Source organism: Suillus subalutaceus, assembly GCF_016647625.1.
Source record: "Suillus subalutaceus strain FC151 chromosome Unknown DFJ58scaffold_34, whole genome shotgun sequence".
Taxonomy (NCBI): domain Eukaryota; kingdom Fungi; phylum Basidiomycota; class Agaricomycetes; order Boletales; family Suillaceae; genus Suillus; species Suillus subalutaceus.
Genome location: NW_024540283.1, coordinates 203,009 through 225,121, shown reverse-complemented (window position 1 = coordinate 225,121; position 22,113 = coordinate 203,009). Strand labels below are relative to the sequence as shown.

General features: G+C 47.5%; 6 protein-coding genes across 6 annotated transcripts; 3 read left to right on the top strand and 3 right to left on the bottom strand.

The window, feature by feature from the left end:
- Window positions 1–319: 319 nt before the first annotated feature.
- Window positions 320–3,462, bottom strand: DFJ58DRAFT_682285 (uncharacterized protein). Its single transcript, XM_041383239.1, has 13 exons — window positions 3,225–3,462; window positions 2,574–3,165; window positions 2,470–2,523; window positions 2,346–2,421; window positions 2,032–2,293; window positions 1,949–1,973; window positions 1,753–1,841; window positions 1,527–1,697; window positions 1,450–1,470; window positions 1,148–1,398; window positions 924–1,097; window positions 785–876; window positions 320–736 (listed from the first exon to the last, which is right to left on the bottom strand). Exons 2-13 carry the CDS (start codon window positions 3,125–3,127, stop codon window positions 418–420), a joined length of 2,088 nt encoding a protein of 695 aa, XP_041245500.1. The 5' UTR covers window positions 3,128–3,165; window positions 3,225–3,462; the 3' UTR covers window positions 320–417.
- Window positions 3,463–3,838: 376 nt separating this feature from the next.
- On the bottom strand, window positions 3,839–9,556 carry DFJ58DRAFT_726301 (uncharacterized protein; the record flags this gene model as incomplete). The annotated part of the gene is made up of 27 exons (XM_041385351.1): window positions 3,839–4,052; window positions 4,102–4,193; window positions 4,242–4,418; window positions 4,469–4,719; window positions 4,767–4,787; window positions 4,850–4,891; window positions 4,940–5,023; window positions 5,075–5,163; window positions 5,280–5,304; window positions 5,363–5,633; window positions 5,686–5,761; window positions 5,812–5,865; window positions 5,919–6,568; window positions 7,025–7,220; window positions 7,275–7,366; window positions 7,421–7,612; window positions 7,662–7,915; window positions 7,968–7,988; window positions 8,046–8,087; window positions 8,141–8,224; window positions 8,274–8,362; window positions 8,482–8,506; window positions 8,557–8,815; window positions 8,869–8,944; window positions 8,995–9,048; window positions 9,103–9,176; window positions 9,245–9,556. The coding sequence occupies 27 exons, from the start codon at window positions 9,554–9,556 to the stop codon at window positions 3,839–3,841; spliced, it is 3,816 nt and encodes a 1,271-aa protein (XP_041245499.1).
- A 149-nt stretch (window positions 9,557–9,705) lies between these two features.
- DFJ58DRAFT_284283 (exocyst complex component Sec5-domain-containing protein) lies at window positions 9,706–13,608 on the top strand. The gene is made up of 15 exons (XM_041379667.1): window positions 9,706–9,940; window positions 9,988–10,095; window positions 10,145–10,170; window positions 10,225–10,422; window positions 10,478–10,558; window positions 10,611–10,995; window positions 11,049–11,167; window positions 11,219–11,338; window positions 11,392–11,522; window positions 11,577–11,898; window positions 11,958–12,316; window positions 12,372–12,488; window positions 12,542–12,683; window positions 12,735–12,913; window positions 12,970–13,608. The coding sequence occupies exons 1-15, from the start codon at window positions 9,867–9,869 to the stop codon at window positions 13,291–13,293; spliced, it is 2,685 nt and encodes an 894-aa protein (XP_041245498.1). The 5' UTR covers window positions 9,706–9,866; the 3' UTR covers window positions 13,294–13,608.
- A 315-nt stretch (window positions 13,609–13,923) lies between these two features.
- Window positions 13,924–14,906, top strand: DFJ58DRAFT_726299 (uncharacterized protein; the record flags this gene model as incomplete). Its single annotated transcript, XM_041385350.1, has 7 exons — window positions 13,924–14,051; window positions 14,126–14,148; window positions 14,204–14,237; window positions 14,291–14,360; window positions 14,413–14,464; window positions 14,539–14,598; window positions 14,647–14,906. 7 exons carry the CDS (start codon window positions 13,924–13,926, stop codon window positions 14,904–14,906), a joined length of 627 nt encoding a protein of 208 aa, XP_041245497.1.
- A 367-nt stretch (window positions 14,907–15,273) lies between these two features.
- DFJ58DRAFT_682276 (polyubiquitin) lies at window positions 15,274–16,512 on the bottom strand. The gene is made up of 2 exons (XM_041383238.1): window positions 16,290–16,512; window positions 15,274–16,236 (listed from the first exon to the last, which is right to left on the bottom strand). The coding sequence occupies exons 1-2, from the start codon at window positions 16,391–16,393 to the stop codon at window positions 15,423–15,425; spliced, it is 918 nt and encodes a 305-aa protein (XP_041245496.1). The 5' UTR covers window positions 16,394–16,512; the 3' UTR covers window positions 15,274–15,422.
- Window positions 16,513–17,811: 1,299 nt separating this feature from the next.
- Window positions 17,812–21,944, top strand: DFJ58DRAFT_905620 (DNA mismatch repair protein; the record flags this gene model as incomplete). Its single annotated transcript, XM_041394967.1, has 23 exons — window positions 17,812–17,857; window positions 17,913–18,244; window positions 18,295–18,507; window positions 18,560–18,701; window positions 18,891–19,072; window positions 19,131–19,248; window positions 19,301–19,362; window positions 19,412–19,519; window positions 19,571–19,663; window positions 19,731–19,868; window positions 19,921–20,043; window positions 20,091–20,262; window positions 20,320–20,383; window positions 20,430–20,495; window positions 20,549–20,637; window positions 20,689–20,712; window positions 20,759–20,799; window positions 20,852–21,019; window positions 21,075–21,120; window positions 21,177–21,222; window positions 21,273–21,451; window positions 21,501–21,568; window positions 21,735–21,944. The coding sequence occupies 23 exons, from the start codon at window positions 17,812–17,814 to the stop codon at window positions 21,942–21,944; spliced, it is 2,730 nt and encodes a 909-aa protein (XP_041245495.1).
- Window positions 21,945–22,113: the final 169 nt, after the last annotated feature.

The window sequence follows — 22,113 nt, the reverse complement described above, 5'->3', positions numbered from 1 at the left end:
GGACTTGTACAACGAAATCATGCATGGGTTTCACGTGAGCCATGAACAAGGAATCAATAACATGACATCATGGACATGTCCATGTCAAGACTCGAACGTGATCTACAGTGTAGATCATCCGGTCCTCGGCAAAGTAAACGCTGTCATCCATAGTTCAGAAAGATATCAAGTACTTAGGCGGTGGCCCCGGACATACACATCCCGTGACCCGGGATGAGCCTCGTGATTTTAGCTTTACACCGCTTCAGTCGTGCTTCTTAACACTGCCACGGGACCGGCTTCAAGAAGAGTCGGGGCAGTAAACCCGGAGCTGATATTTACATCCTGTGTATGGATGTTCGAGAGGAAAGGGGTATGGCATAAATCAATCAAAATGCTATAGCTACATAAAGTCCCTACAATCACAGACCACACAGATTAGACATGAGAGGGGGTGGTGACCGTAGGTGACACTTGTTCTATGATCCTGTGCCACAGGTGAAAGATGTATTGTCCTGTGATCCAGTACCACGTGTAAAGCTGGTACCACAGGTTAACAATGAGTTGTTTTGTGTTCCAGTACCACATGCGAAACCAGTCCCGCAGGAGGGACCCAACGTGAATACGATTTGCAGCCAGTACGGGCCACATCGCTAGAATGACTATGGCGACCCACACTGGATATGCAATCGAGATAATGACAATGCCAGAAGTGCGGAAAATCACAACAGACAATGCTGCAGCAAAGAATACTATTCTGTCGAACAATGAGTCCCCGACACATTTAATGTAACCGGAAACGCACCCCCAGATCAGAAGTCCGAACGGTAGACTGAGCATAAGGGGAAAGCTTTCGAAGCCGAGCACAGAGCGCGACATTCCTAGTAGGAAAGAAACCTGTGGACGTAAATAATGTAGGATAAACAATGGAAAGATGAACATACCGATTCACGGGGGTCTCGTAGGCTCTTATTAACTTGTCCGACCAACAATAGTGTAACTACTAACGAACCCATGGCGCAGAGGGTAGACATGTAAGATAGAAGGATCGCAGGAGTTTGAGTCTGGACAGATGGGACTGAGAGAAAGCTGATATCAACAGCGAGCATCACAGTAGACTGAAATATCACTGACTATGATAACAATATGAAGCAAAAGCACAACTCACAAATATCGTATATCCATTCCAATCGCTATTCAGCTTGTCCATGTACTGCTTCCACCGCGCCTCAACGATGTCTAGATCGACTAATATCTTGTGAAAAGCTCTGCTCTGAGCATCAGGGGATCCAAACAGAATAACATTCATGGCACGAAAAAGCATGTTTTTCGAGGAGGCATCGGATTCTCCGTATAACGATTGGTCTACGTCAAGTCGGGCACCTGGTTGTCCACAGAAATTCAAAAACTTTGTGTTGCCTAGCAAAGTAATCAGGAAGTTGGGATCGCGTACTACTAACCGAAGCTCACAGAAATCTCCCATGAATCGAGCTGAGACCGGTAGACATATCAGAAACAACCGACCGATCGTCCATGATTGGGCTTACCGACGGTCCACACGGAATGCTCGCGCTTGTTATTAGCACTAGCTGAAAAGACAATCAATGACGACCCCGCATCAGGGATCGACTTACTTGTAAGGAGATCGACGAGGCTGAGAATACTTGCGATCTGGTCCGAAGTAAAACGTGTTAGGGATGTTGGAGAAGTGATACTGTCTATCACGGGTCGATCTTTTGGTACGTGAAATACTTATTACTAGCATTTACTCACCTGCCTGAGCAAACAGGACGAGTTCTTTAAGTTCCACGACAATGTCTTCCGGAAGGGAACGTTTGTTTGGGAATAGTTCAATATGTGCCCTGTCAATATCATGATATTTAAATTATGAGGCAAAAAGGGCTGTTGCAAAGTGAGCTCATTGACTTCGGTCAAGTAAGGGAACATGCGTACTTGAGGTTATACGAACCAGTAGTGGTATTCTAGTGCATACTCTGGGAGCAACATGATCACAGGAGCTCGAATGGAAAGTATTATGCGGAAAGAACTTACTGATGTGGCTCTTGCGCTCTACACCTCGAACGTTGTTCATAAGGAGATAGTCTTCGAACCAGAAAATGACACGTCTTTCGTGGTCAACAAAGTAGTAGCCCCACATTTCTTCGTCATTCTCCACGATGAGCTCTAACCCTAGCTCGACGGATGGATCCAAGGGGATGTTTGCGTTGCGCGCTTCTTCATACGCTTTCTCAACAGCTTTGTCTATTTTGACTGTAGTTTCAGGATTTCGAACATTGGCATCAGTGAGAACTCTCTGATATGTAATCTCAGTAAATCCATGTACTAGTAGCGGGCGGTAGACATACTTTATGTGACTGATAGAAGATCAAAGCCCCTTCTGGTTGCGTGAGCGGCTCCCATCCCGCTACTGGAGCAAGCTCCCTGCGAGTCCATTTCAGTTTCGTCGCTGATTCTCACCGGCATGCTTACTCTGAACAGTCCAAAGGACCTTTCTCGACCAAGAACGCCTTGAACTCATCTTTGCTGCAAGTATGAATTAGAACGGTAACTCGCTCGAAATACAATTTGCGTACACTCGTACATTCCTATGGTATCGGTTGACTTGTTCGGGTGTAATGGGAGTGAGAATGATATCAAAAGTCTGGCCTGGGGCCACAAGACGCTGTGGAGTGGCGATATCCACTTCGGGGATGCTGGGTTCGGACGCAAAGCTTGGCCTCCGAGTCGATGGCACGGAAGAGTTTTTGGGAGAGTCTGTATTAAAAACTGCGTCATTCGACCCTCCATGAAGCCCGGGAGTTGTCATCTGAAGATTCTGGATATCCACTTGAGGCTGGGACCCTCGGCTGTGTAGACTTTGTAGAGGTGCCTCAAGCAATGGCACTGCGAGGCTCACAGGAGGCGCCGGCTCGGAGTCGGGTTGGTTGGTCCCTGGCTGAGAGCTCAATGCTAAACCACCAGACCGTTCTCGAAAATCATCCTCCTTCCCATTCACGATGGATTGACAATGTCGGATCAGTCGCAGGAGAACAGAGAGGAAACTTCTGTATGACCGAAGTGCGGCTGTCTTGACAATGCACCTCAGCCAGGAGATGAACATGCAATTGTTCTTTCCATGGATGATCATGATGGAAGAAAATAGAGCTGAGCACAAAAACTAGTTAACTTTGTTTCAAACAAGTAAGTGAGAAGAACGATAGGGAAGGGTGTGAGAATGAACGTACGGTCCAACGAATGGCGCAACACACGTCTTTGCCAATTGACGCCACTGGCAGAATCGCTCTGAGCGTTAAGATTGTCTTGAGACCCATCTAGTCGATCGCCCCTGATTGGCCCCTCATATAATGTTGGGATCAACTATAGAGGTGTTTTGCCACCACTGATTAATCGATTCCTGTGATAGGGGACGCGACTACTATCGTGGAACGTAGTGATTGTGGAACGAAAAGTGAGCGCACGCCGGTGTCGTAAGCATTAGTAGTACTATCGATGTATGTAAGCACGTACTTGGTCACGAGTTGATACTTTAGAACATGTAAGTATTAGTACTAAGTAGTAGTAACACCTCTACGCCTACGACTTGGTAATAATATCATCACAGAGCTCGACATACTAGTACTTAAAAAGGCGGGAGGCTATTTTTGTGGATTATGTAGAAGAGAGATAGACATGCCTCGCGCGCTAGGAACGTCAATCGATCCCAGATCTAGAGCTGCTAAACTCTGTATGGGGGCTATCCAGGAGGAAACGGGTATCATATAAATGAACTTGCAAAACACCATATACCAACTGTATGTGTGTCGCGCCACAGAAAGTCCCTGCAATCAGACAACACAGATTAGACATGAGAGATGATGGGACCCGCAGCCTGAGGTAAGACTTGTTTTATGATCCAGATCCTCAGGTTAGAAATGTGAATATCATTGGCGGCAAGTACGGGCCACGTCGCTAGGATGAATACGGCGAACCAAATTGGAGATGCAATCGAGAGGGCGACAACGCCAGAAGTGCGGAAAACCAGGGTGGACAATGCTCCAGCAAAGAATGCCATTCTGTTAAAAGATGAGCCACTAATCCGTGGGATGTAACCCGGAAGCTGACCCCCAAATCAGAAGTGCAAACGGCAGGCTGAGCATCAGGGCAAGGCTTTCGAGGCCAAGAATGGACTCCGACATCCCTACCATGAAAGAGGCCTGTGGACATGAATAATATAGGTGATACAATCTAAAAAAGAAACTTACCACGTCTGCAGCAGAGCCTCGCCGGCTGTCATTAACTTGTCCAGCCAAGATCAGTGAGACCATTAAGGAGCCCAAAGCGCAGAGGGAAGATAGATATGCTAGGACGATCGCGGGCGTTTGAGTCGCGACAGCTGGGACCGCGAGAAAACTGATATCAACAGCGAGCATCACAGTAGACTGAGACGGTCATTGATTGTATGGCAATATGAATCGAAAGCGCAACTCACGAATATTGTATATCCATTCCATTCGGTGGTGAGCCTATTGATAAAGTCCTTCCATCGCGGTTGAACGATGGTTTCATCGACCCATATCCTGTGAATTTTCTTGCTTTGAGCATCTGGGGATGCAAACAGAATAACATTCATGATGCGAAGAATGATCTTTTTCGAGCGAGTTTCATGTTCTCCATATAACGATTGATCTACGTCAAGTCGGGCACCTGGTTGTCCACAGAAATTCACAAACTTTGCGTTGCCTAGCAAAGTAATCAGGAAATGGAGATCGCGGACTGCCGAAACTCACAGAAAAGCCTCATAAATCGAGCTGAAATAAAAATAATAAAAAGTATCAGAAACAATCAACCGACATTCCGTGATCAGACTTACCAGCGATCCACACGGAGTGCTCACGCTCCTTGTTAGTACTGTCTGAAAAGATGATCAACAGCAACTCTCACGCAACAGGGAATGATGCACCCTTGAGATGATTCACAAGTTCAAGCATACTTGCAACCTCATTCGGAGCAAAAGGTGCTAGACACGTTTCAGAAGTGATGTTTTCTATCGCAAGTCAATCGTGTACGGCGTGAAACACTTATTGATCTTACTTACCTGCATGAGCATGCATCACAATTTCTTTGAGCGTCACGACAATGTCTTCCGGAAGGACGCGTTTGTTTGGAAATAGCTCAATATGTCTCCTGCCAACGTCACGGTATGTAAATCATGGAAGGTAAAAAAGGGGCTGTAACAAAGCGTGAGTACATTTACTTTGGTTGAGTGAGGGAACATGCGTACACCTGGAGGTCATACGAACCAATACTGTGAATCTAATGCATACTCTGGGAGCGACGCAATTACAGGAACCTGAAACAAAAGTATTTCATGGAAAGAACTTACTGACGTGGCTTTTGCGCTCTACACCTCGGACGTTATTCATAAGTTCGAAGAATTTGTAGTCTTCAAACCAGAAAATGACACGTCTTTTGTGGTCAACAAAGTAGTAACCCCACATTTCTTCGCCATCCTCCACCATGAGCTCTAATCCTAGCTCGACGAATGAATCCAAGGGGATGTTTGCGTTGCGCGCTTCTTCGTACGCCTTCTTAACAGCTTTGTCTATTTTGTCTCTAGTTCCAGAGTCTCGAACATTGGCATCGGTGAAAGCTCTCTGGTGTGTGACTTGAGTAAAGCCATGTACTGGGAGCAGGCGGTAGACACACTTTATATGGGTGATAGAAGAACAAAGCCCCTTCCGGGTGCGTGAACGGCTCCCATCCCTCTACCGGAGCGAGCTCCCTGTAAGTCCATTTCAATCCCGTTGCTGATTCTCTCACCAACATGCTTACTTTGAACAGTCCAAAGGACCTTTCTTAACCTCAAATGGCTTGTACTCGCTGTTACTGTGAGTGTGGGTTAAAGCGGCAACTCACACGACATAGTATAATTTGCGTACACTGGAACATGCCTTTCGTATCGTCTGACCTGTGGTTCGGGTACAATGGGAGTTAGAAGGATATCAAAGGTCTGTCCTGGCGTCGTAGGAAGCGATGGCGCAGCGGGGTTCCGGGAAGGTTGTGTATCACAAGCTGAAACATTGATATTGGTCCCTTCATAAGGCTCGGGCATAGAGATTGGTGTGGACGGCGCAGCGGGGTTCTGGGGAGATTGTGTATCATAAGCTGAGACATTGATATTCGTCCCCTCATAATAAGGTTCGGGAATTGGCATTTGAACGTTCGTTCCAGGTTGCGACCCTCGAGTTTGTAGAGGTGCTTCAAGTAATGGCACTGCAAGGCTCACAGGATGCGTCGGCTCGGGTTCGTTGGCCACTGGCTGAGAGCTCAATGCTAAACCGGGCCGCTCTCGAAAATTCCCCTCCTTTCCATTCACGACAGATTGACAGCGTCGGATCAGTCGCAGGAGAATAGAGAGAAGACTTCCGTACGATCGAAATGCAGTTGTCTTGATAATGAGCCTCAACCAGGAGATGAACATGCGAATGTATCCTTCCCGCATGATGACGGAGGTATAAACGGGATCCGAATGAAAAAGATCTTTCTCTGTTGGCGGGCAAGAGAAGGTAGAGCGTTGTAGGGCGATAGTCTGGAAGGGATAGTAAGAGGCACTAAGTACACAGACAACCTAGTATGATGTGCTGGTTGGTTGTGCATGTCGACATTACAAGTTGGGTTCGTACAGGATTACATAGCGCACCAGCGCTAATTAATTATTGTCGGCTACTACATGGCGGGATACCTAATAGTACTCGATCCTGCCGAAGGACTGAGAATGAAATTATTGAAGTGCAACAGAGTGCAACATGATCATGATCAAGCACTGGATCCGATTTATCTCATTTGGTACTAAATCAAGCGGTCATAACCTAGTGCTCGAGAACAACTATCTGTAAGCTGTAACCCTGACATGGCGGGAGAGTGAGAGTACAAGGACTACTAGTACATGTAAATACCAAGGGAACTCCGTATGAAAGTCAAGAGAAAAAACCTCCCATCCACGGACCGAATAAAGGAAACTCAATCATTGTCTTCGTATGATGACCATGTGTTTCATGATGTCTTTCCAGTACTTGACGGCTCGCATAGCAACAGCTGAGACGTGGAAGTTATTAGCTGCAAAGACTGGCCATGTCGTAAGGAGGACAACAACCGCCCATATGGGAATGACAACAATAAATGCAACGATATCGGTAGTATAGAAGATGAGGATCGAGAGTCCGATTGCAAAGAAAATCATTCTGTGACATTCCTCGTCAAACATTGAGCATATTGCAAACTTCGGGGCAACCTACCCCCAGATAAGGAGAGCAAATGGTAGGCTGAGCATAAAGGCGAGGCTCTCGATGCCAAGGAGCGATTGGGACATCGAAGTCATGAAATTGGCCTATGTCGATACAAGCCATGAGATGGGACATTGGGACTGCAGCTAGCGACGCACCACACTGCCAGCTGAGCTCCTCCTACTGTCGCTAACCTGACCCGCCAGGACAAGGGAAATCACAAGCGAACCCATTGCGCAAAGCGTTGACAGGTAAACAACAATCGTCACGGCTGGTTTTGACTGAGTGGAGGGATTATCTACTCCAGGAACTGCGAGGAAACTGACATCCACAGCGAGCATCACAGTTGACTGCCAGCGTGAGCAGGTCTGTAGGTTGAAATATCAACAGCATACTTACAAACACAGTGAAACTGCTCCACTCGCTATTTAATTGGCTGATGAACTTCTTCCATCTAGGTTTGACCACAGTATTGTCCACCCAAACATTGTGAATGGATTCGCTGTGGATGTGCGGAGAGTTGAACAGTGCAACGTTCAAAATACGAACTAAGATGGGCTTGGGCTTCTTCTTGCTATCACTATCATATAACGATTGATCAGCATCAAGACGGGCACCAAGCTGCCCACAGAAGTTGACAAATTTTGCTCGGACTATTTCGACGCGGCGTTATTTGGAATAAGAAAGTAGATATAAGCCACCCACAAAACATATCCATGTATCGAGCTGTGGGTTGAGACAAATATATGAATATTTAACGGAGACTAGAGTTGACTCTCATACCGACGATACAGACGGAGTGCTCGTTGACTTTTTCGATGTTATCTGCTTCTGATCAAGACGGATCCCAACAAAGACGATACTACTGAGAAGCTGACCTTTCACGTGTTCAACAACATCAAGCATGTTTGAGAGCTCGTCCAAGTCGAAGGGAGAAAGGGATGTTTGAGACGTGATTGATTCTGCCAGAGAACTCATTACGTAGCCAAAAGGTCGCATAAAGCACCATACCGGCATGAGCATAAGTAATGATATCTCGCAAATAATCCACTACCTGTCCGGGGAGAGCACGCATGTTCGGGAACAAGGTGCAATGTTTCCTGTAGCATATGAGCGCAAATGAGTCAAGCTTAATACAATCAAAACCTGCTCGGATAAGTTTGGTCGCTATTTTTCGACAGAGGGTAGGTAATTACTCACCATACATTGCTGAACGCACCAGTATTGCGCCTCCAATGCATATCCTAGTTGAACATATCAAATCATCTCGATAAGTTAGCTACATGATGCTTACTAATGTGATTCTTGTCAGTGACCCCTCGTACATGGATCATAAGCTCCCTAGATTTGACAATCTCGGGCCAGAAGATAATCCGTGCATCATGATCTACAAAGTAGTACCCAAAGACGCCTTCGGAGAGCTTTTCGATAGCAAGCTCCATTGTTGCGCAAACCTTGCCACTCTCTGCTGCCATTTGATTCGCTTGCTCGGCTGCAGCGAGGATCTCGAGTGCAAGGTTATTCTCCAAAATATTCTGATCGGTGAAGACTCTCTGTGTGGTGTCGCATGATGAGTGGTTTGAGCCTTTTGGTGATTATTCCGCACCTGAAGCGGGTTAAAGAAGAAGCGGGCGCCCTCGGGGTGAGTGAGCTGCAACCAGTTGGCAATTTTCGTTGAAGATCTGCAGAAATATGGTAATGAATTTCAGTATCCAAACGCAGTTTTCCTCACTCCGTAAAATTGTTTGGCCCTGGGCTAACTTCGAACACACGGAAATCTTTACTTCTACCGGAGGTGTTAGAAAGACATTCGAGGAATGCGAATACAAGGCAGACATACTGAGTAATATTCCTGTCGTATCTACCAATTTGTGATGCAACGATTGCGCGAAGAGTAATTGCTCCTGAAGATGTCTGAACAGAATAAGGTCGATGATGTATTCAAGTTGGCACCTGAGCTAATGGAAATGCCAAAAACTCACAACACAATGTTGAAAGGGGGGAGCATCCTCCCTCTCGGGAGGGCGTACAGCAAGTGTTGTTACCGTTGGGATCTGGTTCTGTGTGTCCTCAACAGCGGGCTCGGTAGCTCCCATAATTCTATCAACGCTGGACCTTTGTCCTGGTAAATGGTTATTAGGGTTGTGCGAAATCCTATGTAGTAGTCGACGGAGGAGTGTGATGACGTGCCGGTGAATGCACAGAATGATAGCCGACAACTTCAGGAGTTTGAGATGTTTGATGAACGTGACCAGTTTCTGCAATAAAAACTTCTGGAGTGGTAGGGAGGCCATGAGTAGACTCACTTCAAACAGTAGCTCAGTACTGTGGTCCTTGAGAGTTTCCAAAAGGCTGCTGTACTAGGGACTGCCCGGCGCGCGTCACGGTAGGCTGTACTATTAGTACTAGTACCGTGACCGCTTCCAGTGTTATGAGTCACGTGCAACACAACCTGGACTAACTTACAGGCCACCCGCAGACCACAGTGTAACAGAGCAAGTACTATCTAATCTCCTACCAGGCCTGCGTTAGTACTACTTGTGTACCATTCGCAGTGGAGCTGTTGAAATAAAGGGATCCACTTCTCTATTCTGACTCGTTCTGATGGGTAAGATGAACTTCACAACCGACGAAGCCTCCATCCTCAAGGCCTACAAATTATCATCCCAGAACCCCACGTATGTGGCGAATTCACTGCCTAAATGTACGAATAACCGTTGCATAGGAAATGGGAAGAGATAGATCATGACCTGGAAGATCCTCTTTCTGACATCCTTACCTCCCAATCCAACGATGGAGACGGTGACCCCCTGGGCCTTGGCGGCGTCATTGAGTATGTGTCGTCATTTGGGCCCGCCATTCGGTGCTAACAACGTTCGCAGTCTGACGAGTTTGGATGCGGATTCGAGTGCGTAATTGTCTCTAAAATCAGCTGGGATTTCGGTCGTTCATACGCCTCCAGAGATGTCCGTGCTCATCTCTTCCAAATCATTTGATCCAAAAGCCTTTCTATCTGCTGTACACCCAAACGCAACATACCAAGATCTTGCAGCAGGCATTACCCATCTCCAATCATCCATTGATGCTCGTTCAGAGGCTGTCCGTGTCCTCGTAGAGGATAATTTTGATCGGTTCGTTGCCGTCAAGGCTTCTACGGATGGTGTGTTGTGTCATTTGTCTGCAAGTACTCCAAAATAACTGGTCCATGCTCGTAGCGTTATATGCGGAGATGCGTGAGGGATTACTGAGCGACAAGGCAGAATTTGCTAGCAGACCTCTTGTAGACTACTTAAAACGTTTGTCCCAGCTCATTTCTTCTAGTCCTGTTTTTGATGCATTCCAATTTAGGTTCGGCTGTAAAGGCCAATCAGGTCTTCCTCCCTACCCTCGAGAACAGCGCCAAAGCCCAAAAGTTGCGCACTACGCTCGGCGTTTTTGAGCGCTCCAAATTCTTCTTCAGCCTCCCGGGATTTCTCGTGGAATCCATAGAGGCTGGAAGGTATGAAGCTGCACTGCGTCAGTACAATAAGGGGAAGTTTCTCCTCGACTCTCGCCCTGGACAGCTCCTCCCCGTCGAAGCAGGTGCCAACGCAGGCTCTACGGCGCAACAGAAGAGGATATTGGACAAGGTGTGGGCAAATGTTGAGAAGGTGATGGGAGAGATGAAAGCGCTACTTTTGACACGGTTGCAAGAACCAGGCAGGAGCGTCGAAGAAATGGAGCGAGGGATTGAGTACGTTTGCTCGTTATTGTTTGCATGTCTCGTTCTTAACCACCACTGACAAGAATTCTCCTGGAACTAAATGTGCCTGAAGACCCGATATGGACCTACTTCGATAGCCAGCACAAGCGTATCATGGACCGGATGAGTGTTGCCTACAGGGCTGGTGTTTCAAACATTGACGGTGCGTTCCTTTCGCGTTGTTGAGTACTTTTTATAGTGATATGCATCACAGCCACGAAGTCTCGTACGGCACCTGAACTGTCGTCTCCGAACGCGCTCAGACAGATACTTGGTGCGCAGCTCCTGGTATGTATCGTAGCGCTGGAGAGCAAAGCGCCCGACGCCGTAATTGGTGCGTTATCACATCCCTTCTGTCAAGCTATTGTTCATTCCTGTCGTACTCAGCGCAGGCAGGCGGTCATGAAGTGTGGCAGGCTATCTGGGACATGGTGAAAAATATCTCCGAGGTTATGGTCTCTTCGTTGCCCAACTTCTGGAAAATCGCAAGGAGTTTCTTGGAGGGGAAGTTCAAACGAGTTCGTGTCATTTGTGCGGTCATGTCACTTGTCTGACATTACTCTTTCCTCTAGCCATCCTCGTCGAGGCGTAGTTCCTCCCAATGCAGGCAGATGGCACTCGACATTATCAAGCTCTACATCAATTTCCTTTCGGAATTTTTTATTCTTTCTGACGTCCTATCAAACTCCTCTACCACCAACTCTCCCGAACATTTCCCGTCTCATTCGAACTCGCTAACGACGGCTCACTGGCTGACCAAGATTCTTAGTGAGGTACAAGATTGCGTCGCCGAGATTGGCGCATTGGAACTCGGAGAAGGCGGTCTGGTGAAAGGGCTAGTGGAGAGCGCGCGGTGGCGTTTCGAAGATGTTCTAGTGAGATCTTGGTTGCGAGGTATGCGCTACTAACAGCATTCTACTATCCCTCGTGCACCTATGAACTAACAATCCCAGACGCAAACTACATGTACACGCTCGAATCATTCACTCCCGATCTTTCCACCCCTTCCACAACGCTCTACCTCGCTCATCTCGAATCGTTCATGCGCCACCTTGCAACGTCAGCATTCAAAATCGCAGGCGGTGTCTCGACAGATAGTGGATCGGGCGTGTTGCGGGTAACGCAACAGAACATCGTACCACCAGCATTCATATCAAAGATCACGAAGGCATTTTTGGACGCAATATATGCAGTTCTGGATGGGTTTGTTGTGCTCGTCGCGGAGGAAGCGCCCCCAGGCGTGTGCAGCGTCGTGGCAGCGGGAGCACCTGAGCGAGAAGGGAAGCAGGAGCTGATTGATCTGCGCGACTCGGTGCGTAGTTTTGTGTGCTCTACAGTTCTGGCCCCTGATACAGTCATGCATCAAGAATACGAGGCTGCTCCTCGTGATATCTAATTTCTCACATTTATCAGCATCGTTGATACCCAGTATGTTATCTCAGCTGGAGAATGCGCTCGGCATATCAGTTGAGGATGATAGAAAGGTATTTCTTATTCACCTACTTGCGCCGCCTTGCATGCTCAAGTTATGGCTTAGACACTAATGAAAGCAGTGACTGCGCTTGACAAGACACTCTTTGATGGATATGTCAAGCCGAAGGCCGCCGCCGTTGCAGTCATATTACGAGAGGGCATCCTCGACAAAGACATGGATTGGTACGAGACCCCGCAACCTACGGGTGAGCTTGTCCACGTCACTTGTCACTACCTACTCTGACATTCACCTCAAGAAATACGACCATACATGTACAAGGCCTTGATGGGCCTCGTCGAGATTCACGCGCAAATCAGCCGCGTCTCAGAGAATCTACTTGAACGCGGGATATACGCACTTGTAGAAAACGTCGCTCAAGATGCATTACTCTCGTTCAAACAAGTCAAACGGTTCGGCATGGGCGGTATGCTTCGTGTAAGTCACGTTCTCCTTCCTCGTATGTCACATTATCGACGAGGCATTATCTACAGGCTACCCTAGAGATCGAGTTCATGCACCAAACGCTTGCTCGCTACGTGTCTCCGCCGGCTGCGAAGACGCTTTCGGAGTTGTATAACAAGATCTCCCAGGCGTATGCACGACGGCCGGGAGATGAGAATTTGCAGGGGAATCTGGATAGTGTGAAGAGGACGCTGGCGGAGAGTCGGCGTGCGACTGGGATTGAGTTTATGTGCTTTAGAGCAGCCAAAGAGAGGAGTGGGAAAGGGAAGAAGGAGAAGGACGAGGGTAGGGAGCGAGGGAAGGATAGAGGGAAGGATAGGGAAGGTAGAGGTGATAGCAGTACAGCTTCATAATGACCAGATCTCTCTAAACGGCATAATAGCCCATAGTCTGGTAATATGCGGTGACCGAGCCCCGACCCGGATAAGAACACACGTGTCAAACCTGCAACGGATTTCCGTACGGCACTTGATTAATTGTTTGTACCTTCGCAGTTTTGCTCCCTCACGGCAGTAACTATCATCTCAAATCAAATCCGTTATTGAGATTGGACTTGCTGTCAGTGCCGACAGCCTTATGGCAGGTCGCGTGTCGCATTAGCAAACATTCCTCGTAGGCGAAATTGCTCTTCGGATTCCAGGAATGTTTGCTTACATTATTGTGCTATGGAAGCGATCTAGCCAGGGCCCAGCTGTGCTGCCAGATTAGCAAACATTCCTCGCAGGCGAAATTACTCGAACGGACCATAGGAGTCACTGATCATGCGCAGATGCCAATGGTCAGCTGCTTGTGAAGCATGCTGAATTCGACCCGAAAAGCCTCTGTTTCTAATTTCCAGACTCCATCTCTACGGATACGGGACTGCTGTCCTTCCGGAGGGTGCAAAGAATGGTATATAAGTCGTGTCGACTTAGCCATAGGTCACAACCGAACGTCGAACGCCAACTTCCTCATACTTTCAATCTCGAATTCGACTCTACGCCATGGCCTTCGTCAAAAAGCTCACCTTCGAATCAAACGACCTCGGCATAGACCTCAACCTTCTTCTCACTTTCGACGATCAGTCTATCGCTGATGGCCTGTACAAGAACTGTTACCCATCGGCTTTTGCGTACGTATATCCCTGTATCCTTCATCTTTTTGTCTTTGTTGTCGCGCGTTCTTACTGATATAACTTTCGAATAGGGTCAAGAAATTTGGGGCCGATGGTGGGTGAATATCATCAGTGCTTTGGGCTCTCTAAATAAGCAGTGTCACTGACAGGCACCTACCGTGCCGATGTTACATATCGATCACAGTAAGGGGCATTCGAAGCGAATGTGGAGAGCTAATTTACAATGCATCCCTCAGACTTGCGTTCACCAAGGTTACTGTGTCCAAAGATGTCATCCAAAGTGCTTCGACCAACGTTCCTATTAGTGTGAGTTGATAGAATCACGGATTTGTCGTTGGTTTCATGGACCGCTACTTAGGTTGGGCAATCCACCATTTTAACCAAGGAAGGCGAAGTATACCGTTTTTTCCGTAAGTACGCCCAACTTGCCTTTCTCGATATCGGTTTGCGAGACAAGCCTAGGATCCCAAAACCGACTCTTCAGTGCCGGAGAAAAACATTCAATGCACAAACAACGCACCATTCAAGGAGGATATAGGTGTTGGTACGTATAATTGTTATATTGAAATTTCTCGCGCTACATATTGTCCAGGTTTCATTGAGAAGGAAGGGGACGCACCCAAGACAACTCTAGTTTGGCGCGACGTAGCGCACGGGCAGAAGTTGAACTCAGAGTTTGCTCCCGTTCTACGCGGGTATATTGGCACGGACTACCAGGAGAATTGCTTGATCAAGGGCCAAGTCGAGACCGATCGTCTCTTCGAACAAAATCTCGCTGCTCTCGGCGACCACACTACGTGGGCCATCACGTATGATCCCTCCACTGGAGTCGTCAGCATCGATGCGAAGTGAGATTCAATTTCTATGATGATCTTTTGGATATATTCTTTGTGTTCAAATTGTGTACCCGTGACTCGGAATCTGTTTTCAAATGTTGGCTGCTATCACGTACTTGAATACGTTTGTGCTCTTTCAATGATCTCGTTACCATGTCGTAAACCATTCCCGTCTGTTGTGCGACTCGTGCCTTCAAAGCGGATCACAATAAGTGGCCGCGTCAAGGTCTTCAAAACGAACATCCAATATCTAACAGTCTGATGTCATTCACAGCGAGATCAGAACCAGTCAAAATTGACTTGACCATTCACCATTCTCTATGATGCTGATACTACTGTGATACACAAACTATCTTGTTCATGTAAGTTCTCCCTGAATGGCTCATGGTCGTAACGAAGCCGAAGATACCACGGCTGGACTTCGAACCAGTTACTTGTTCACAGTACGATGCAATAATGATGGGGTAATACTACAACAGGATACCACGGTAATGATAAGTAAACGATAGGTATGCGAGAACAACGTTCAGTATTAAAGTCCACCACGAAGACGAAGTACGAGGTGAAGGGTGCTCTCCTTCTGGATATTGTAATCTGACAACGTGCGCCCATCTTCCAGCTGCTTTCCGGCAAAGATCAAACGCTGCTGGTCCGGTGGGATACCCTCCTTGTCCTGAATCTTCGCCTTGACATTGTCGATGGTGTCCGACGACTCGACCTCCAACGTGATCGTCTTACCCGTGAGGGTCTTGACAAAGATTTGCATACCGCCACGAAGACGGAGAACGAGATGGAGGGTAGACTCCTTCTGAATGTTGTAGTCGGAAAGGGTGCGCCCGTCTTCGAGCTGCTTGCCTGCGAAAATGAGGCGCTGCTGATCGGGAGGGATGCCCTCCTTGTCTTGGATCTTCGCCTTGACATTGTCGATGGTGTCAGAAGACTCCACCTCCAACGTAATCGTCTTGCCCGTGAGGGTCTTGACGAAGATCTGCATACCGCCACGAAGACGGAGCACGAGATGGAGGGTAGACTCCTTCTGAATGTTGTAGTCGGAAAGGGTACGCCCATCCTCGAGCTGCTTGCCGGCGAAGATAAGACGTTGTTGGTCAGGGGGGATGCCCTCCTTATCCTGGATCTTCGCCTTCACGTTGTCGATGGTGTCAGAAGACTCCACCTCCAACGTGATCGTCTTGCCCGTGAGGGTCTTGACGAAGATTTGCATGCCTCCACGGAGACGCAGGACCAAGTGAAGGGTAGACTCCTTCTGGATGTTGTAGTCGGAGAGTGTGCGACCATCCTCAAGCTGCTTGCCAGCGAAAATGAGACGCTGCTGGTCAGGTGGAATACTGCAGAGAAAACCGTCAGTCATAAGTGGCATTGACTAGGCTGGTATACATACCCCTCTTTGTCCTGGATCTTGGCCTTAACGTTATCGATGGTATCAGACGACTCGACCTCGAGAGTGATGGTCTTGCCGGTGAGCGTCTTAACGAAAATCTGCATTCTATGGCTCGATGTCAGCCTCGTATATACAGGAGATTATAATGATCAAAAACTCACGCGAACGATAGGAAGTAAAGTGTAGGAGAGTTAACAGGAGTGGTTGTGAGGAGAGCGATTGTGGGGAAACACCTAGATAACGGAGCCATTAATATACTGGGACGTGGCGGAGTTTAAACATCGAGTCATCACTGCCCCGGGGGCTCGATGCTCACTAAGCATCTTGCTGGATCCTTCTGGAGGCGTAGGGCGGTATCCAAACACTTGGCCGCATGCTTGGCACTGATTGTTCGAGCACTAAGGCTATGTCCATCACATCAGGAATATCGATGAAACCAAAGGACAGCCTGGAATTGGAGTCAACCCCCTTTCAAATTATTGCCGATCGCCTTCTTTCCGCAGTTACATTCAGTGCTTGCCAAGTCCAGCGTTGCTTCTAGGCTACTGATCATGCCTTCCACCGCCTCCAGAAAAACATCTTGTTGCCGTCACATGATCCTCGTCGGATCTCTCAAGCTTAAGCTTAAATAGTCAAGCTTAAGATTCGACAGTACAACCCGAGGTACGTTTTTCCAACTGGTCTTCCTAGCACAACTTGAACAACCTCAAATCGCATTCGTACTATGCAAATTTCAAATCCTGCTAAAAATTGCTCATTTGATGGATCATGGCGGGACATGAACGAAACTGTTTTTTGCAAGCGTATAGCTTCAGATGTCTGAGGACCTTCCACTCCCTGGATACCATCCATCTTAACCAACCAAGACCCTTCAAGTCCAATCCACCCAATGATGGCACTAGTGATCCCAAATTTCCCGATGATGGTGCAGAGTAGCTGAACATGACGAGTGAGGACTGCCGAGCAAGGTTGACGACTCACTTCTTACTCGCTGGGGCAAATGCACATATCGAGCTGCGCTCTCCCTATCTCCGAGACTTCCTGGGCGAAACACCCCTACACATGAATCTGCATGTCAAGGCATCAACTACGTCGTTCCTTGTCGTCGTTAAGTAGAGGCACTTCCTGATGCAAAGCTTGGGACATATGGCCATAGAATCATATTAACCGTTAAATTTGTCAAACTTACTAGTAATTAGCACTAAATACCTGACTTGCAAATTTATGCAGATTTACATAGGTTAATGATTTGGATGGCCTTTGCCAAGCAGCGTTAATTTGGCGTCAGACTGAATTCACAGGACACAAGGCCCAGGAAATCGTTGGGACTGAAGTTGAACGACGCTGAATTCATGAAATCTAGACTACGGCATCATCGTATGGTAGCAGACTTGCGAGGAGAGCGTCTTGGCATTCGGGAGCAATAGCATAGCTTAAACCTCAATTCCGACAACGTCGCGTGACGCGACGCGTCTTTTGCTTCTTTCTTCTGACAACTATTACCAGGTCAAAAACTATTAGCATGGCTCTCATGTATGGGAAGGAAAAAGATGCAGAGCATGAACTGAGTGAGTCTTCGATTGCTCATCGACCGATAGAATTTTAACTCTGACCTGAGACTAGCCTCTGACCCCGGTTTCGTTGCATTCTTTTCCAAGCTCCCAAAGAAATCTCCTGAAACTGGAACGGTCCGCCTATTCGATCGCACAGACTACTACTCTGTTCATGGGCAGGATGCTCACTACGTTGCAACGCACGTCTTTCGCACCAACTCCGTCCTCAAGTATCTAGGTGCTGGAGGCAAGGCTGGTGGTCTTCCGAGCGTGACGCTCAGCCTTACCCTGGCTCACTCTTTTTTGCGGGATGCTCTCACATCTAAACAGCTGCGCGTAGAAATTTGGGTGCCCGCGCCAGGGCAGGGAAGGAAAGCTTCCAAATTCGTTTTGGAAAAAGAGGTGAGCAAGTAATATCTTCTCTTTATAGCCATGGTTTAATCATTTGAAAGGCATCACCTGGAAATCTCCAAGCTGTGGAAGATCTTCTTTTTGTCAACTCTGATGTCACATCGGCACCTATCGTTTTAGCTGTCAAAATATCGTCATCTTCAGTCACGAACAAAGCCAAGACCAAGTCGGTCGGCATTGCCTTTGCGGACACCAGTGTGAGGGAGTTCGGAGTTGCTGATTTCATTGACAACGATCTTTTCTCGAATCTTGAGGTCGGTTTACTTAGTTACAGACCGTCATCGCTATTCCCTCACACTGGAGCAGTCTCTTGTCATACAGCTTTCAGTTAAAGAAGCTATTATTCCCACTGGAACAGTATCTGGGACAACAGACCGTGACCTCGACTTGAGCAAGCTAAAAGCCGTGTTCGAGAGGTGCACCGTTGTTGTGACCGAACGTAAACCAAGTAAGTCAACATCTATGCGGTTTCTTAAGTCTATCTAAATTCAGGCTCCTAGGCGAATTTACTGCGAAACATGTGGAAGATGACATCAAAAAATTAACGATCGACTCAGAAACAGGCTCAGAATCTGCTGCTCCGATTCGTGGGTTTTGATCTTTAAACTGTATAAACAACACTCACAATATTGTTTAGCTGAGCTCTCACTTCCTTCGGCCCCGTCTGCACTTTCTGCCTTGATCAGCTATCTTTCTCTTCTCTCTGACCCCTCCAATCATGGGGCATACAAGTTACGGACACACGATCTAGCACGATATATGCGCTTGGATGCCAGTGCTTTGCGTGCACTGAATCTGATTGACGCTCCTGGGAGTGCTGTAAGTCATTCGAGATGTAGTTCTCACTGATGTCTTACCTGCTAACGGTCACTTGTAGGGAAGTATCAATAAGCACGCAACTCTCCTTGGTCTGCTAAATAAATGCAAAACTGCTCAAGGAACTAGGCTTCTCGGGACATGGCTTAAACAACCCTTGATAAATCTGCACGAAATACGTATGCCTGTTTTCTTACTCTACTTGACGTAATACAAACTTAAGCCTTGCAGGTAAACGGCAAGACCTCGTGGAGACATTTGTGGATGACGGATCTTCTCGGAGAACGCTGCAGGTCAATACAATACTCTTTGCCAAGGGCGTTGTTTATTTTTGTTCCACAGGATGACTACTTGAAGCTGATGCCTGACCTCCACCGGCTAAGTAAACGATTCAAGAAATCTATCGCGTCTCTTGAGGATGTTGTGCGGGCGTATCAAGTGGTCCTCAAGGTACTTCGCTTCGGTCACCGGCCCTCAGTGATACTTACTTTACTCAACTAGCTGCCTGGTTTGCTTGAGGCTCTCGAGGGCGTCCAGTACGAACACGAGGAGCACAAGGAGCTTATCGATGAAGTTTATATCAAGCCTTTCCAGGTGCGCATGTCATGGTTTCGTCAAATTATATCTTCGCCCCTCCCTTTCTAACACATGCTGTTACCAGACTGTCAACGACAATCTTGTTAAATATGGCGAGATGGTCGAGTCAACGCTAGATCTTGAAGAACTCGAAAATCATAATTACGCGATCAAACCTGATTATGATGAGCGTCTGCAAGCTCTGGCAGATAAACTTGTGGAGGTTCATATTACGCCTATCTAAATCATAGTGAAGATGGCTGACATTTTCTTAGATCCGGGATGGTCTTGATGCCGAACATCGTGCAACCGGCAAGGATCTTGATCTTGATCTCGAGAAGAAGCTGCACCTTGAGAACTCCCAGAACTATGGATACTGCTTCAGGTTGACGAAGAATGTACGCTTTCCGTACTGCGCGATACCATGAGCTCACGTACCCACCAGGACGCGAAAGCCATCATGCGGAACAGTAAATATATCGAACTCGGGACTGTCAAGAGCGGAGTCTACTTCACGACCAAGAAGCTGAAAGCACTTTCCACGGACCATCAAGAGACTACGCATGAATATCAACGAACGCAGAGCGGGTTGGTGAAGGAAGTTGTCAGCATCGCATGTAAGATACTCCTTTCACCGCTACCTGGGTATTCACAGAACCTTTTCCTTCGTACAGCGACATATACGCCCGTGCTAGAGAATCTTGACCACATCATTGCACACCTAGATGTTATCCTCAGGTGGGCCTCATGACTGAAGCTTGCACATGTATTAACGATCATCCAGTTTCGCTCATGTTTCTGTAAACGCTCCTGAGCCATACGTGAAACCAAAGGTCCTGGAGAAAGGCTAGTTTTGGAGATGATGTTCGACGCAGTAATTAATTGACGTACATCAGGTACTAGCGGTTTAATATTGCGCGACGCGCGGCATCCTTGCCTTGAAGTTCAGGACGACATCAGCTTCATTCCAAATGATGTAGAAATGGTGAAGGGTAAGGTCTATCGTACTGTCACCATTAAATGTCTCATGTTCCGCATTGTAGGCGAGGGCGAATTTCAGATCATCAGTGGGTACTGCTGCTGTGCCGTTTAACAGAGCTAACCTACGGAAAGCTGGTCCTAACATGGGCGGAAAGAGCACGTATATCCGTCAGGTGCATCAGCTATGTCATCGTTTGCGAACGCCATTCTCAACCTATCTCACAGGTTGGAGTCATTGCTCTCATGGCACAGACCGGCTGCTTTGTTCCTTGCTCGGAGGCAACCTTGCCGATTTTTGATTCTGTGCTTTGTCGAGTAGGTGCAGGTGACAGTCAGCTGAAAGGCGTCTCGACTTTCATGGCCGAGATGCTTGAGACTGCTTCGATCCTCCGAGTAAGTGGCATCTACACAGATTCTTTCCTCAGTCTGACTGTCGTTTACTGTTCAGTCTGCTACTCAAGATTCTCTGATTATCATTGACGAGCTCGGTCGCGGTATGTCTTCTGTTGGAAGATGAGGCACGTTTTGTCGATAATTGTCTTGTCTTCAGGAACATCAACGTATGACGGATTCGGCCTCGCATGGTCTATATCTGAGTATGAGAACAACATCTCTTTCCTGGAGTCGTATCTAACGGCACCCGAAGGCATATTGCATCCAACATCCGCGCTTTCTGTTTGTTTGCCACTCACTTTCACGAGTTGACTGCCCTCGACCAGGAGCTTCCTCACGTGAAAAACCTCCACGTCGTAGCTCATGTGAACCAAGAAGATGCATCTGCGCCGCGCGAGAGGGACATCACGCTCTTGTACAAGGTCGAACCAGGTTTGTTTCGATTTTCCAATCAGTCTTTCTCTGAAACTTTTGGACGAAGGCGTTTCGGACCAAAGCTTCGGTATCCACGTTGCGCAACTGGCCAACTTCCCTGAAAATGTGGTCAAAGTCAGTTCTGGATAGAATTGTCCTTTATTGTCTGCTGACCGTTTTCTAGCTCGCAAAACGGAAAGCTGATGAACTAGGAAGATTTCGCTACTGGTAATTGTCAAAGCAAATTGTCAGGATCTGTCACACTGATGTTTGCTGAGCAGGACAACAATCAGAACCCGAGCATTCGGACGAAGTCACCGAGGAGGGCATCCAAATCATCGAGGAGTTGTTGAAAAAGTGGGCCTCCGAGTCTTCAGCTGACGATGAGGACGTCATGATGGATGATGTATCGCACGAGGCTCAGCTGGCTGAACTGCAGCGATGTGTCGAAGAGTTCAGACCACGCATAGAACAAAATGCGTGGGTACAGTCACTACTCACGGCTTTCTGATTTCTTGCTGTTTTATTTCCTTGCTATCCTCGCCATCATTGCTGTCTGCATATCACACATAATCGAACTGTTCTGGATCATTTGCCACCATCGCATCTTCCACATTTGCGTCCTCGCGTTCAGAATTATTGGGGGAACTTTGGAATTCGAACCTCCGTGGTGCAAATCT